The 16,792-nt window shown below is 34.5% G+C and overlaps 2 protein-coding genes across 2 annotated transcripts in view; one reads left to right on the top strand and one right to left on the bottom strand.

The window, feature by feature from the left end:
• LOC121737326 (hemicentin-2-like) overlaps positions 1–16,792 on the bottom strand; it is a 358,492-nt gene that overhangs the window by 143,538 nt on the left and 198,162 nt on the right. The gene's annotated exons all lie outside the window — the stretch shown is intronic.
• On the top strand, positions 12,943–16,547 carry LOC121737324 (protein artichoke-like). Its single transcript, XM_042128964.1, has 2 exons — positions 12,943–13,059; positions 13,653–16,547. The coding sequence occupies exons 1-2, from the start codon at positions 13,041–13,043 to the stop codon at positions 16,322–16,324; spliced, it is 2,691 nt and encodes an 896-aa protein (XP_041984898.1). The 5' UTR covers positions 12,943–13,040; the 3' UTR covers positions 16,325–16,547.

Genomic DNA, 16,792 nt, shown 5'->3' with positions numbered 1-16,792 from the left:
TATCAGTAACACTGCGTGGTAAAAAGAGACGTGTGAATAATTAATGTGATACCTTGTACTATCTATTCTGTGGTGATACATGACTCTTTTTTTTGACGTCCAGGTGGCACTTATCGGCACGTTCACATTTTAATCTCTAAGAAAGAGGCTTGTGGAAGTGTATACGTACACATATTTTTACACACAGACGTAAATCAATTTCGGTTTCGTTTGACAGCTCGAGATTATTGCTCTATTCCGCTAGGTATATTGTACTGTACTCGGCGAAACGTCATTGACTCCCTGTCAAAAACTTGTCATTTTCTATACAAAGGCGCGATTGACAACATCTGACACTTCATTGTCAATTGCGGTGTACATAGAAAATTACAAGTTTTTGACAGGGAGTCAATGACCGCTACCGCCATGTCATAGTAAAAGGAGGGGAAGTAAGTTATCTTCATACAAAGGCACCGCGCGCGGCTTGTATGTGTGCGCCATAGTATCAATGCGTCGCGGTCGCCACGTACGGCACACAACAAAATCTCGGCCAGTTGTAACTTGTACCTACTAGGCTCGTACCGCCGAGATTTTGTTTGAAACATGGCCATAGTAAAAGGAGGAGTCCTTTTACTATGGCCATGTTTCGCCGAGTACAGTATAATTTTATGGTACATACGGTTCCCAAGGAATTCTTTCCGATTGCGGAGTCTCGACGTCTAGCGCAGTAATACTTTTACAAATGTTAGTTCAGTAATCGTCGGCTTAGGAGTGTAAGCGGTGGATCGTACCCATAAATCGCACATAAAACGAGTAGAAAAAGGATTTCAATAAACGTCTTATCGCCTACAAATCTTTAAGTAGTGTGGATTGATGTTCATTCGATGTCTAAAGGGTCGAGTAGATTTATTTGCAGTTTGGTCAACAGAAAATGTTACATAAAAGGGTAAAAAGTTAGGTAAATTGATGAAGAAATCAATTCTGGTTCGATTTATATGACGACCTCTGTGGCTTAATTGGTTGCAGTTGGTTGAGTGTGGGTCTGGATTTGTATTAAATATGTGTATGATATAATAAAAAAAAATTAAATAATATATGTATAGTATAAAAGTATTAAATATATTTCCGTTGTCTGGTACCCGTAACACAAGTCCTTCAGGTACTTACCACGGGGCCAGACTGACGTAGTGTGAAGCGTCCATAGATATTATTATTATTATTTATAGCCGCGCGAACGAGCGGGTTGGCCGCTATACCATGAGATCAGAAGCAATTGTCAGTAGCGGCGTTAGGCGACGCTGGGCATCCGCCTAGGGCGCCGGATAAAAAGGGGCGCCAAATTTTTCCAGCACGATCAGCACCCTGGCCGTTTAGCCGAAACTTTTTCGTTTTCGCTTCGTTATAGAATCGCCGATCAAAATGTATGGAATTGACATAATACGAGTCGAACGTCAACGTCATATTAACGAACGCTTATGTCAATTCCATACATTTTCATCGGCGATTCTATAACGAAGCGGAAACGAAAAGATTTTGGCTCACCCCCCTGGGCGCCGAAGAAATTTCGCCCAGGGCGCTGGTAATGCTAAAATCGGCCCTGGCAATCGTAACATGTAATGACTAGATGAAGCCCGCAACTCCGATACGAGAATTGGTTTATCGCGCGGGAACCGTATACTTTTCCGGGATGAAAAGTATAGCATGGCGGCGACCGAATCAACAAATTCCGTTAGGAAAAAAAACTAATACCCCCTACAGTAGCCAGACTTCGGCACGGTGTTTGTGTGTGTGCGACTAGACGTATGATAGAGGTGATAAAAATGCTAGGTAGGCAATTTTTTTCAAATCCCATTTTTACATAATATTATATTAAACACTAATTGCAAGTGTTGCCGTCAAAACTGAATACATAGAATATATTATAAAAGTTTTCTTATTTAAATACAAGATACATCCAAAGGATTGACTCGGTGAACAAAGATTTAGGCCATATTTCAGCTAGAGTGCGTATTACTTTCGACTAGAAATGAGCAAGAACAACACGTCGGTAGTATGAAGAAACAAAAGAAAGAGAGCATAAAGTCTTGTTATATGGAGTAAGTACAAATAATAGGAAAAATTAAGACAAATAAATGATGAGAGGATTTTTTAAATTATTATTTATCGGCGTGATTGTCAATCCTATATTATTATAACTAGCTGTTTGACCGAGCTTTGCTCGGTATTCAATAAATCACGAATAATTACATTTTCTAAAAATGATTCCTAGCTAGATCGATTTACCGCCCCCGAAACCCCCTGTATACTAAATTTCATGAAAATCGTTGGAGCCGATTCGGAGATTATATCGATCTAGCTAGGAATCATTTTTAGAAAATGTAATTGCTCGTTAAAGATATAAGATTTATGATAATTTTGCGATAAAAAAAAAACGAAAACTGCGATCTCGCAGTGGGTCGGCCAAAACGCGCGTATAAATCCAGCCAGTCAATTTTTTATTTTTAAAATAAGGGGCAAACGAGCAAACGTGTCACCAGATGGAAAGCAACTACCGTCGCCCATGGACAGAAGAGCTGCAGGTACGTTCTTGAAGGTTTGCAGGTCGCATTGGTCCGGAAATACTGCTGGTGACAGTTCGTTCCACAGTCAATGCCAGAATGTTACAATATCAAATGTCAAAATGGTCCTAATGGCTGGTTTACACGTACTAAGTAGATAAGTAGTAACTAAATTCTAATTGACATCTAGTTTAGTACTTACTAAATGTTAACTTGTTACTCTACTAAATTTTGTGTTTACATGCAATTAACAACTTAAAATTAAGTTAACTACTTATCAACTTAATACGTGTAAACCAGCCATTAATTACAAAGTGACGTCTTTGAGATATTTTCCAATCAGCATGTATTTCTGTACGTATATATGCAACAGCAGTGGCAGCGAAACTCATAAACAATTACCTTTTTGCAGTTCATTCCGAAACTCAAACATTGTTTGGTTTGGAGCGGGAAGTTGAAAAACGAACTGATTTTCATTACAATTCCAGTTCTAGCACGTTCCATGGAAATAGTTTTAGAATTCGCGGTCGACCCGAGTTGACTGAAAATAACGAACCAAAAACCAATATTACAGATTTGGCTATACAGATTTAGCTATATTGGCTTGGTTACAGATTTGGCTACATTGGATTCGTTATTGGTATTCCTAATCAATCGTGTACGTGTTTTGTTGGAGTCTGCAAAGCACTGAAAATAATTCTTTTATATTAAACTACGTAATGTATCCGGAAAACGTTGTTTGCCAACCTGCTCAGCATTTCTCAAACTTTTTTGGTGGCGGAACCCTTTTAAAAGTGAAATTTTTGACGGACCTCCAAAATATAATGTTTTGTCTTTAAATTAATTGTCTATTTCAAAAACATTTTATTTTATTGGTCGCGCTTTGGGCGCCGTCAGAAATAATTTCCAAGGGGTGCAGATTTTAGTTTTCTGTTCTTTTCTTTTTACTTTTTTAACAACAGTGACTGTCTTTTTACGTCAACAGAGTCTATTTACGTCAACAGAATACATTTAGTGCCGAAACATTACGAACTATCTTTGTACGGCATGGTAATAGTGTTACAGACGGCTTATTATTTCAATAATTCTTGTTGATCTCGAGATTCCCAAGGTGTGCAAGTGCACCACCTGGCACCCCCCTGCCGGCGCCCAATACAAAGACCCTACAAGGGCTCCACGAAGCAAACTTTAAGTATGGCTGCTATAGTGTTGTTTCTTGTGTGAATATTAACCCTTCAGTAAGTGCCAAAATCTTTGCAAAAATGTAGGGTACGTGGTTTGCAAAAAAAAAATGGCACCCGGCCTACCCTCTTTGTACAAATAATGTAATAACCTTACATCCAATCCATATTTTATGTTTGTGTGAAAAATATTATAATATATGTTAAATTTTCTATCTATCAAGCCATCATAATATAGTATTTAGTCAGATGTGATATTTGTCTCACCACTGTAAACTTTGAAATCTATGTTTCTAACTATTTCGCAACAAATATATTAATACATTATTATAATCTCAATTGTTGAGTACCTATATTTACTTTGTCCACTTCATAATCTGTTCAATACTCTATGTTAGTCTATGTATGATTATTGCATCTATTATCTATGACAATATGTCAAAAACTTTACTCTGTAATTTTTTGTGCTCTGCTAATAAAATGGTGCCCGTACTTTTGTGTTAATTATTTACCAAAAGAAATCTAATACGCTTCCACTGCGCGACCGCCACTATTATGGAGTTCAGAAGCAATTAATGAAGGAAAAAGTCAAGAGGGACTATAAAATTTTACAAGGGAATTACTTGGTACTAAAATGGCGGACGACGCTTCAAAAAAATTACTTCCAGAGTTTACTGGAACCAACTTCAGCACATGGATATTTCGAATATCATGCATCCTAGAGGAGAAGGAATGTAAAGAAGCTATTGAAGATGGCTTATCAGAGGAAATATTAAAGTCGGAAAAGTTCAAAAAGAAAGACGCAAAAGCTAGAAGTTTGATAGTTAACTGCCTCTCAGACAAACACTTGGAATATGTCAGAAGCGCTGCGAGTGCAAACGAGATGATCGAAAACTTACGAAAAATATTCAAAAGAAAAAGTACATTATCTGCGTTATACGTCAGGAAGAAATTATTAACCTTAAAATGTGACCCCAATGTTGAACTGAGCGACCACTTCAACAATTTTGATATGTTAATAAGGCAATTAGAAGAAACTGGAAGCACAGTAAATGAACAAGACAAGGTGTGCCACTTACTATTGACTATGCCTGACAGCTATAGTACTACAATTGCCGCCTTAGAAACTACTAATGTAGAACTAACAACAGAGTATGTCAAAAGCAAATTGTTAGATGCAGAACTAAAAAGTCAAAATAATTCAGTGGAATCACAGGATGCATACAGCTTCCTCAGTTGCTTTAAATGTGGTAAAACTGGTCACAAAGCTATACAGCGCAGAGCTGGACATGTAATGAGAGGACAGCATCGAGGCAAGCAAGGCAACGGTAGATATTTCAACGGGAGTAACAATAGAGACTTCTATCGAGGTAATGGCGGAGACTTCAATCGAGGCAACGGCAGAGGCTTTAACCGAGGCAACTCCAGAGGTAACGTGAGAGGACAATCGAGGGGATCATCAAGGGACACCGCACTCCAACAAGGAACAAGTACTATGAGTGAGAGAAATCCATTTTCTTTTGTTGCTAGTGAAGAGGTATTATCTGTTGATATGTATGATAAGGACATTAAGTTTATTATTGATTCAGGGGCATCTCAAAATTTAGTCATTGATAGTTATGAAAAGTACATGTCAAACATTGAATATTTACAAACTAAAATTAAAATTTATGTCGCTAATGGCCAATGTTTGTTTTCGAATAAAAAAGGGATTTTAAATTTAAAATGTAATAACATACCTATAAAATTAGAAGCACTACTTGTAAAGGGGTTATCTCACAACTTATTGTCTGTTAAAAAATTATTAGAAAAAGGAAATTCTGTCAGATTTCATAAAAATTTTGTATCAATTACTAAAGGATATAACATAATTTATGGTACCATGCTTAATAATCTGTATGCAATTAATCTTACATTAAATTTAGAAAAATGTTATTCAATAAATGTTGATAAAGATTTATGGCATAAAAGGTTAGGACATGCTAATAGAAAACACTTAAAATTATTGAAATTACCTAGCTCAGAAAAAACATGTGGAATATGTGCAGAAGGGAAATCAACAAGATTGCCATTCTCTACAACACCCAGGCCAAGATCAAAGTATATAGGAGATCTCATACACACAGATATATCAGGACCAGTGAATATTCCTACATCTACAAATGAGGTATATTATCATACAATTATAGATGATTACACACATTTCTGTGAGGTATACTTATTACAAAGAAAAAGTGAAGCAACAGATAGGCTTATAGAATATGTTAATAGAATGGAAAGACAAATAGGATGTAAAGTCAAGAAAATCAGAAGTGATAATGGTGGTGAGTTTAAAAATGAAAAACTAAATAAATTTTGCAAAGATAAGGGAATTGTTCAACAGTATACTTTGCCATATAGCCCACAGTCAAACGGAGTTTCAGAACGCATGAACAGGAATATTTATAATAGAGCTCGGACTTTGTTAATTGAATCTGGTTTACCAAAGACCTTATGGGGTGAAGCAGTGCGATGTGCTGTCTATCAAATCAACAGATGTCCATCGTCTGCTATCAATTTTCAAACTCCAGCAGAGAAGATGTTTGGAGACAAAGACTTAACAAGACTTAGGATATTTGGATCAAAATCATGGGTTCATATCTTACCAAAACAGGATAAACTTTTACAAAGAGCTAAAGAAATGAGACTCGTAGGATATAGCCCAAATGGATATCGTCTATGGGACCCTACAAGTAATAAAGTGATAGTGTCAAGAGATGTAAGAATTGATGAAACTCAACTAAAGTACAAGGAAACCGAAGAAAATGATAATATAAATGGAGAAAGGTACTATGAAGATGAATTGATTCAAAAGGAAGATACTGAGTGTCCTTCTGAACATAACACAGAGGATGACCAAGAGATAAGAATACCTAATGAAAATGATGGGAACATACAACATGATGGAATATCTAATAATACTAATAAAGAAGTACCAAAGAATAATCAAGAAGATGAAGAAGAAGAAAATGAGAAGTTGAATGAAAAAGATAGAGTAAATATGCAGAAATATATAACGAGAACAGGAAGAGAAATTCGAAAACCAAAAAACTTACAAGAATATGATCTAAATATAGCATACTGTCTTTTATCAGGAGATCCACAAGAATATGAAGATGCAATTCATGACAAAGATTGGGAAAAAGCAATAAAGACAGAATTGAAGTCACAAGTGAAATTAGAAACATGGGAAGAAGCTACATTACCAAGGGGAAGTAAAGCAATAGACACAAAATGGGTATTCAGAACGAAACAAGATGGAACCAAGAAAGCTCGATTAGTAGCGAAAGGTTTTCAACAACAGAACAATGATAATCATTATGCTCCGGTAGCCAAATTGTCAACTATCAGATTAATGATGAGTTTAGCAGTTCAACTAGATTTGTCACTTAAGCAATTGGACGTACCAACAGCTTTCTTAAATGGAAAATTAAATGATAATGTCTATATCAAATGTCCTAAAGGAATGGAAATTAGTGAAGGAAAAGTTTTAAAACTTAAAAAGGCTTTGTATGGATTAAAAGAAGCACCTAAATGCTGGAACCAAAGATTTCATAATTTTGTAACTCAGAAAGGGTTTGTACAATCACAGCATGATTTATGTTTATATGGAAAAGGAAAGATTTGGATATTACTCTACGTGGATGATATTTTACACCTTGGAAATAACAATGAGATGATAAAAGAACTAGAAAAGGAATTTAAAGTAAAGAACTTAGGAGAAGAACATAAATATTTAGGATTAGAAATAACAAGAACAGAAGGTAGCTTGGAAATAAGACAAACAGATATGATTAAAAGACTTTTAGAAAAATATCACATGCAAGATTGCAAATTAAGCAAAACTCCAATGGAAATTAATTTTAATGTAAACATACCATCACCATCAGATATGATTGATGTACCTTTCAAGGAATTAATAGGTTCATTGTTGTACATTTCTGTGAACAGTCGACCAGATATTACTTATGCTGTATCATTTTTAAGCAGATTTTTAGATAAACCTACACAAGAGTTATGGATAGCAAGTAAGAGAGTGTTACGTTATCTTAAAGGAACCTCTCATCAGGGGCTGATTTATAGGAAGACCAAAGAGTTCACAAAACTAATAGCCTACTCAGACGCTGACTGGGCAGCTGATAAAACGGACCGTAAGAGCACAAGTGGCTGTGCTATATATCAAGGCGAGAACTTAATAACTTGGTTTTCTAGAAAGCAAACATGTACCGCCCTGTCAACAGCTGAAGCTGAGTATGTGGCTGGAGCACACTCGATGACTGAACTTATTCACATCAAAGGAATACTTTCTGATATATTAAGTAATAGTATCATTTCAGCTCATTTATTGATTGACAATCAGAGTACAATAAAATTAATACAAAATCAGATGAATACTAAAGCTTCTAAACATATTGAAATTAAATATCACTACATTAAAGATTTAATTTATAAGAAAATAGTGTCATTCTCGTATGTACCTACAAATGAAAATATCTCTGATATATTTACAAAATCTTTATATATTCAAAAACATAGTTATTTTTGTAGCAAGTTGAATTTAATTTAAATATTGTATTGAAAAAGTTATGCATGTGTTATATACATTTAATTGTTTAGCATTCTTATTATCCTAAGATAGTTAATAAAACAACTGTTAATTTAATAAATATTTTAATGTAACTAATATTAAAAAAAGGGGATACTTATGATAAAATATAGAGTTAATAATGCATAGAGTGGACATATTTATTAATATAACAAATTTGTAATTTATTAAATTTGTATTTTGTTTAAACAATTTATGCAGTTGTAAACTTCTATAAATTGAGGGGCTGTGTTGAGTACCTATATTTACTTTGTCCACTTCATAATCTGTTCAATACTCTATGTTAGTCTATGTATGATTATTGCATCTATTATCTATGACAATATGTCAAAAACTTTACTCTGTAATTTTTTGTGCTCTGCTAATAAAATGGTGCCCGTACTTTTGTGTTAATTATTTACCAAAAGAAATCTAATATCAATAACACAGAGCTATACAAACTGTTTATGTATACAATTCTTTGAAATAACTTAACTTGTTATCAATAATCAGATAAGAGATAAGAGTAATAAAAACCGGTTTTGGTATCATACACAAGCAAACTTCGTCCTTAGTGCAATACAAATAAAGTTCAAAATGGCCGCGGCCGGCAAAAAGCCGTTATAAATAGGTAATTTTTATCTTGATTATTTTACTAAAACGATACTATTATATACTATTACTAGGATCTAAATCGTTTTATACACGATAATACATATACGCTTTTAACGTCAATTATTTACAAAAATATTAAACAAATCGCGTTCAAATCACATAAATAAAAACCAAATTTTCTCGTGTAAACTAGAAGTTATTACGATGTAAATATTTCTTTCAAATGATTATCTAAAACTATTTATAAATTATAATTAATAAATTAAACTATTTTACTACTTACATTTGTTAAATCCATCAATAATATCAAACAAACAACACAACATGGCAGAACACACACGAAAAATTCACGATTTTCAAATGACTGACAAATATTCGTCGACCACAGATTGTATAATATTTTGCATTCAAAATGTGGCAAATTTATCGTAGATCATAACTAACCAAACTTCTTCATACAAAAGTAGTCTCTAAGTCGACGAAATACGTAATTAAATCGAACGAAAGAGCGCGGCCACATCCGGCCGCTTGGGTGTAGACGGAATGGCTGCAGTATAATCTGTGGCGGCCGGATCCGGCCGCTTGGGGATTAAAAGGTTAAAGCACATTGCTACGAGTAGGATCATTTCGTCGGCCTAATTATTATCAAAACTCTAATGATATTACGATCTATAGATCCCCCAATAAAATATCAGCAAGACAATTTTGGGCGACAATTAAATCGTTTAGTGGCCGAATGGCCCACGATAACGTTGTTTTGCTGGATTTATTAGATTTCGAGTCATTATGTGCCCCTGAACTGAACCATAAAGTTACATCACCGGGACCTATTCTCGACATTCGATATAGGCCCTTTTCACATGCATACGGTTGCGGCACGGTCGCCGTATCGTATAAAGTAGAAATGTATACGCTTCTAAGCCGTGCCATGTGAAAGCTGTCTAAATAGCTCATAAATTTCTACTTTGTACGGCACGGCGGCGACCGTGTCACAACCGTTGGCTGCGTTTCCATCGGAGATGCGTTGCGACTTGCGAGGAATGTGTTTTTGAGAACCAATAGAATCGCTGCGTTTAGCGAGGTCAGGCAAATGAAGCGATTCTATTGGTTCTCAAAACACATTCCTAGCAACGCAGCTCCGGTGGAATCGCACGCTAAGGTTCGATTAAACGTCAAAAGAAGTATCAAGCAATTGTATGCGAATTGTGAATAGCGAACGCTCTGTTGCACGTTTTGTTCTTGTACATTCTGCTGCAATAAAGAATTTATATATATTTTTTTTATGAAATAAGGGGGCAAACGAGCAAACGGGTCACCTGATGGAAAGCAACTCCCGTCGCCCATGGACACTCGCAGCATCAGAAGAGCTGCAAGTGCGTTGCCGACCTTTTAAGAGGGAATAGGGTAATAGGGGAGGGTAGGGAAGGGAATAGGGTAGGGGTTAGGGGATTGGGCCTCCGGTAAACTCACTCACTCGGCGAAACACAGGGCAAGCGCTGTTTCACGCCGGTTTTCTGTGAGAACGTGGTATTTATCCGGCCCATTCGTGCCGAAGCATGGCTCTCCCACGTATATATTTACGCTTATTAGTTGTATTATACTTTTTTCAATTATTTTAGTAATTTTTTATTACAATTATTTTGATATGGTTAAATAGGTAAAAAAATTAATTTTCATATGAGACATCACACATTTGTTTTGGACCACTGTACGCTGCACTATAAACAAAATAGCTAATTTTGTCTCTCCTGAACAAAACAAATTTTGATATTACGCCTTTATTACCCGGGGCCAGCGATTATTTATTAAGAATATCATATTTTACTGTTATGTGCTATTCGCGCCCTCTGTTCTGACCTTTGCGTAATATTTTATATGAAAAAACAGAAATGAGACATTTTCGTGCAAAATCGGTTCAGCGGTTTGGGCGTGACAGACAGACAGACACACTTTCGCATTTATAATACTACATACCGTCGTATGGTTAACATGCCGTCGGATAAAATAGTAATCATCCGGCGAATTCGGGTAGCTGTAACAAGATGGCGAAGTCCTCGGAGTGCAGTGCAGCTTTTTAGTCACGTTTTCTGCCTCTTGTGCCACAAAGGGATATTCGACTCCTATTGACTATTGCCAGATATCGGATTGCTGACGGGTCTATACGTGTTGGTATGAAGTTGAGATAGGGTTTCAGACAACTAAAGTTTTTCGACTGAAGTAATGAAAAAACTAGGTTTTTAAGCTTTCGTGTTAGACCATGTACAACTGTAAACAGAGTTAGCCGATTACAATGATTTCGTAAAAAACACCTTACCTAAAATCACAATAATATCTAAAAACGCTTCACACCACTTTGGTCTGGGCCCGTGCTAAGTATTTAAAGGACATACGGGTACTTTGGTACAACGGATATAATATTATATTTAATACTTTTATGCTACTCATGTTTTTTTTTCGAAAGGGTCTAAGCTACTGGTCTGGTCAAGACCATGGTAGTTTAATCGTGGCTATAACTAGTCTGTTGCTAGTTGGTTTGGTATACAATATACATGTTATATAAAAATATTTCAATTGTATAATTTTGAGAATTTTCCTAATTTCCTAAAAGTCAAACAAATTTGTAGGTGAAGTCTTAAGCAAGAATACACAAATATTATCTTTTAATACCGTAATTATATTATATTTGCTCATCTCTAGGTCCATAACGTTGAAAGGGTTATGATATTGTAGACCGTGAGTAAATATCGGAGTTCCTGACGGTAAATGGACGATATTTTTAGGAGAATAGCAAATTTCGAGAGTAATAGACAAATATTGTACTAGATGGAAATGCTCTATAGGATAATGCCTTCCAGTTTCGGTGACGGTGGCCGGTTTCATTGAGACCAAGGCCATTTTATAGTGCCGAAATGTGTGCGCTGTACACAAGAGTATTCGCTATCTTTTTAGGTCTGGGACCTATCAGACAGAGTCACGTAGTCAAACGTTCAAACGGTCACATTTGCGTTCTTTATAATCAGGGATCCCTAGAACATTTTTTTTTATTACTATCAAGCAAATTTTTCGTCAGTAGCTTCATTTTAGTAAGACGAACAACCGTTTTATCTGTGAAAAATCTCGAAAGTGGTAGCTTGTTGTCTGGATGTGCTACAGCTTGGGTACGGGTTCCATAGAAAGATGCCTGTTGTCCTTTCATAAAATCGGTTTAGCCGTTTTGAAGAGGTAACAGACAGACAGACACACTTTCGCATTTATAATGTTTATAACGCACAAATATGAGCTAATTTTGACTACAGGCAAAACTCTAGTTGGGATAAACAATGCAATATTATGTATTATCAGTTCACAAATGGTGATAATGACTTCCCGTTACTGTAGCTAGAAATAATCTAATATTAATTATTATTTGTGTCAAGAAGTGAATCCTACGTACATATTAAGTCGAATGATTTTGATTCCGTACCCAAAGAGTAAAAAGTAAAAACCAGCTATTACTGAGATTTCAATGTCTGTCTGTCTGCCTCAAAAACTCAAAACACTCATGTGCAGTTATCAGCAGGGTGACAATTATAACATCACAATTCACAATCATCAATGATTCGGAAACTTCTTTCAGTTTATATAAAACTTTATTTAACCTGAAAGATGTTTTTAAAATTTAAGAGAATTAACAGCTAAAGGTGTTATTCTGCAAGCGATAGTGACATATTGCAATTTAAATAAAATGCCACTCTATGACTTATGGAATTTTATTTGAAGTTTTGTTGGTCACGGTCGTTTATTGCAAAGGTCGGTAAGCCACCTTAAGAGTTTTTAAAATAGACAATCAAAACTCTTTTTAGTAATTTTGAAAAACACAGGACACGAATAAATTCATCCAGACAACATCCTATATACCGACAAACAAACTTTTACAGTAGCATAAAATGTTATGAATAATACTTGATAAAATTATCACCATTTGTGGACAGTAGAGACCCCGCTGTCAAAGCTAACGGGGTTCATATTGTTATGATTTTTAATGTACTGTGTTGGTGTAAGTGAAAATAACTTGCATGTGTGTGAACAAAATAAGTTTTCAAAATGAAGGGAGTGTTGTTTTGTAAGTAATATACATAATATTTTAAAAAAGATTAAACTTTCATTTAATGAAGAGTTTGGCATAAATGTTTACGGCTTAAGTCAAAATATTTATTACAATAAGTGATTTAGGGTCTGTTTCATCACTTCCTGATAAGTGACGAATAGTCTATTCACCAATTAACTTGACAGATAGAGTATGGAGAATCTGTCAAAAAAGTTGTGAATAGCTTATTCGGCACTTTATCAGAAAGAGATGAAACAGGCCCTTAACATTGTCTCTGAGTGCGGCAGTAAACGAAGCATAATATTACTTGTGTGTGACTTAGCAATTTCGTGCAAAAGATATAAAGTCACATAGAAACTCATCCGTATCTGAAAATCGTTTAAAAGTTTTATAATAGGCTATTCTAAAAATATGTATACCTATATATATCAATACTTCTAGCTCACATAAATAATAGGCATTTTGTTAACAATTAACTAGTTCGAAATGTATAACATAATATTATCTAATAAATTATTACGTTTCCTTCAAAATCAAAAGGAGGAAGATTGTTGGAATGTCGTCTTGAAAATCCTGTAAAGTCACTAATAGAAACAATTATATTTCAGATTTCATCACTACTGCGGGTTTTCTGAGCGTGTCATCAGAAACGCGATGTAGTCTGGAAGACCAAGCAAGCTCCTGTGTGTATACTGTCGTGTGCGATGAACATCCAGGCAGTGTTCAGAACCCAAATTGCAACGGGAACCCGTACGTCGTTTTCCGAATGCAGCACTCTTACACCGATCTGATGTCGCCCGGTTTTTTCGGAGCAACCAACTTCGACTCGCGAGTACGAGAATTCGAAGCCACAGGCAACACTTGGACAAGAATAGACAAAGAAACGTTCCGATACTACGCCAAAACTCTGAAGATGAATCTCACTAGCAACAGCATAACATTCATAAACAACAACGCGTTCCTTAAATTGATCAACCTGCTGACTTTAGATCTATCGCACAACCAGATAGAAGAGCTCACATCCAAATCGTTAATAACGTCTGAAACCCTCAATTCAGAACTCAAGGTTCTCGACATATCTCATAATAGACTCAGTAGATTGGCCAATGATGTGTTCAACATGATGCCAGAGCTGCTCGCTTTGCAACTACAAAATAATAAAATAACTGAACTATCAGATGATATTTTTACAAATTTGAAAAAATTGAGATTGCTCGATTTAAGTAACAATAAACTCTCGTTTTTAAATATGACTCTAATTAATTTGAAGAATTTAGAAACACTGTATATTACTAATAATGAGTTGAAAATATTAAACGGCTTTGAACTCAATCGGTTGTCTGCACTGAAGAAACTTAACTTGTCCAATAATTTAATTGAATCTGTGGAGTCAAATTGTTTTACTCAGGCATTAAATTTGGAAATAGTAGATTTGAGTAATAATCGAATTAAATCAGCGATAGAGAGTGTAATGTTCATAAATAATGTTAATTTGAGGCAAGTATTCCTGCAGAACAATTATGTAACACAATTGCAGGAAAATTCTTTCAAGCATAACAATTTGCAATCTTTTGATCTTAAAAATAATAATTTATCAATTTCAATTACAGAATCGACATTCGCGGGTCTGAAAAAAATTACCGAATTAGATTTAAGCAAGCAGAGTATAATAAGCTTAAAAAATCATTCGTTTTCTGATATGTTGGCTTTGGAGTATTTAAATGTAAGTGTAAATACAATTGAAGCAGTAGAAGTTTTAGCTTTTGAAAATGTCAATAATATTAAATTATTAGACCTGTCTCAAAACAGGCTTAAAAATTTAGATTTTTTGTCAAACACTTTGAATAACGTTACTAAACTTTATTTGCATCATAATAGTTTAGACTCCTTAAAATCTCATACGTTTAAAAATCAAGTAGAATTGCAAATATTAGATATATCGTATAATAAGATAATTCGAATAGAAGAATTTTCTTTGCCACTAAATAAACTCCAATATTTAAATATCACAAATAATAATTTAGGAGGTCCGATAGCCAAAAATGTTTTCAGTCCAGCGAAATATTTGAGGTATCTCGATTTGAGTTCTCTTAATTTTACAAGAATAGATGAAAGTGCTTTTATAGATATGCCAAATTTAGCATGGATTAATATTTCTAGAAATGTTATTGGAAACGTTTCTCCTGTAAATTTTGTAAATCTTCGCAACATGTATAGCTTAGATCTGTCCGATAATGTATTAAAAGTATTTAATATTAACAGTGATTTAAATGATTTAAAATCTTTATACTTAGGTCGTAATAAGTTAAATGATCTTCCTAATGTGAACACAACAAATCTAATATACTTGGATCTATCGTTTAATAATATATCAAACTTAATAAATGACAAACTATTGAGCATGAAAAACTTACAAACACTTTATTTAAGTGACAATAAAATTGAGTCATTTAACAATAAGTATACTAATGCTCTTACAGATCTGGCTAGCTTAGAGTTAGGTAACAATTTAATTTCCAATCTAAACGCAAGCTATTATCCTAAAATGATCAATTTAGATGTACGAAATAATTCTATAACTACTTTAGATGGTTCTAATTTCAGAGCTTTGCCAAGTATACAAGCTTTGGATTTAAGTCTCAATAAAATAAAAGTGATCCCTCCAGGAACATTCCAATACTTAAAGAATTTGAAATTGTTGAATATTTCGTCTAATCTTATAGCAGATATTCGTTACGGTTGTTTCAAGGGTCTCGATAATTTAAAAACACTCGACCTATCCAGAAACAATTTAGCTAAAATAGAATTAGAAGTTTTACATGAGTGTAACGAACTTCAAAAACTCGTTATCGATTTTAATTTTATAAAAGAGATAGATATAGACAAACTAATCAATGTCGTACCAACGATGAAACATTTAAGTTTAGGGGGGAATTTGCTCGATTGTAAGGAAGTCGTGAGAAGCGTTAAGGCTTTTAAAGAAAATCTAGAAGTCACGTCAATCGAGAAGGTGTACCATGAAGACAATGTACATGGTATCAAATGCGGTGATAAGAAGAAAACTGAAACCAATGAACTGAAGAGTTCTACGTCAGATCCGAATACTGGGAGTGGTATGGTTTTGACGGTTGTCGGCTCAGTTATCGCATTACTGGTTGTGTGTATCGTGTTTCTGGTTATTTACAACCGAAAGCTTAAATTTGATGTGCGTTCTGGCAACCGACTGAATGAATCGATAAGCTTTAGAGGGTCTTCTATCCAAAGTGATTTGCTTTCTTAGAAGCAATTTTACCATAAACTTATGGGAATTTCATCATTGGTACTTTTTGTTTTCAACTTTTGAAACGGAAAACGAGTAACAGGATTTCGTATAGTATTTTTAGCTCATAAAGTACCAAGAATTTTATAGTTTTCCCATTTTGTATAGTATTTTGCTTGTGTTAATCGAGTAAGTGAATATGTACATAAATACTTTTGTGATATCAAAACGAAAACGAAAATTGTAAAACATAATAATTAAATGAATTATGGAAACAATTATTTAAACTAATTAAATATTATTAAGTCATTTCGCTGTACAATGTTCCTTAGTTTTTATGGAAATGCTACAATTCCAATTAAAAAACCACAAAAACTTTTATTTTTATTTCCACTCTGATACGAGGTATAGGTCTAGTATAATATTATGTTTCCTTGAAAAATGTGAGAGTGGATGAAAACAAAATTCCACATGGGCTGTGCCTTAAAA

This window comes from Aricia agestis, chromosome 20 (genome assembly GCF_905147365.1).
Source record: "Aricia agestis chromosome 20, ilAriAges1.1, whole genome shotgun sequence".
Taxonomy (NCBI): domain Eukaryota; kingdom Metazoa; phylum Arthropoda; class Insecta; order Lepidoptera; family Lycaenidae; genus Aricia; species Aricia agestis.
The sequence above is the reverse complement of the archived record's forward strand: the minus strand, read 5'-3'. Positions and strand labels throughout refer to the sequence as shown.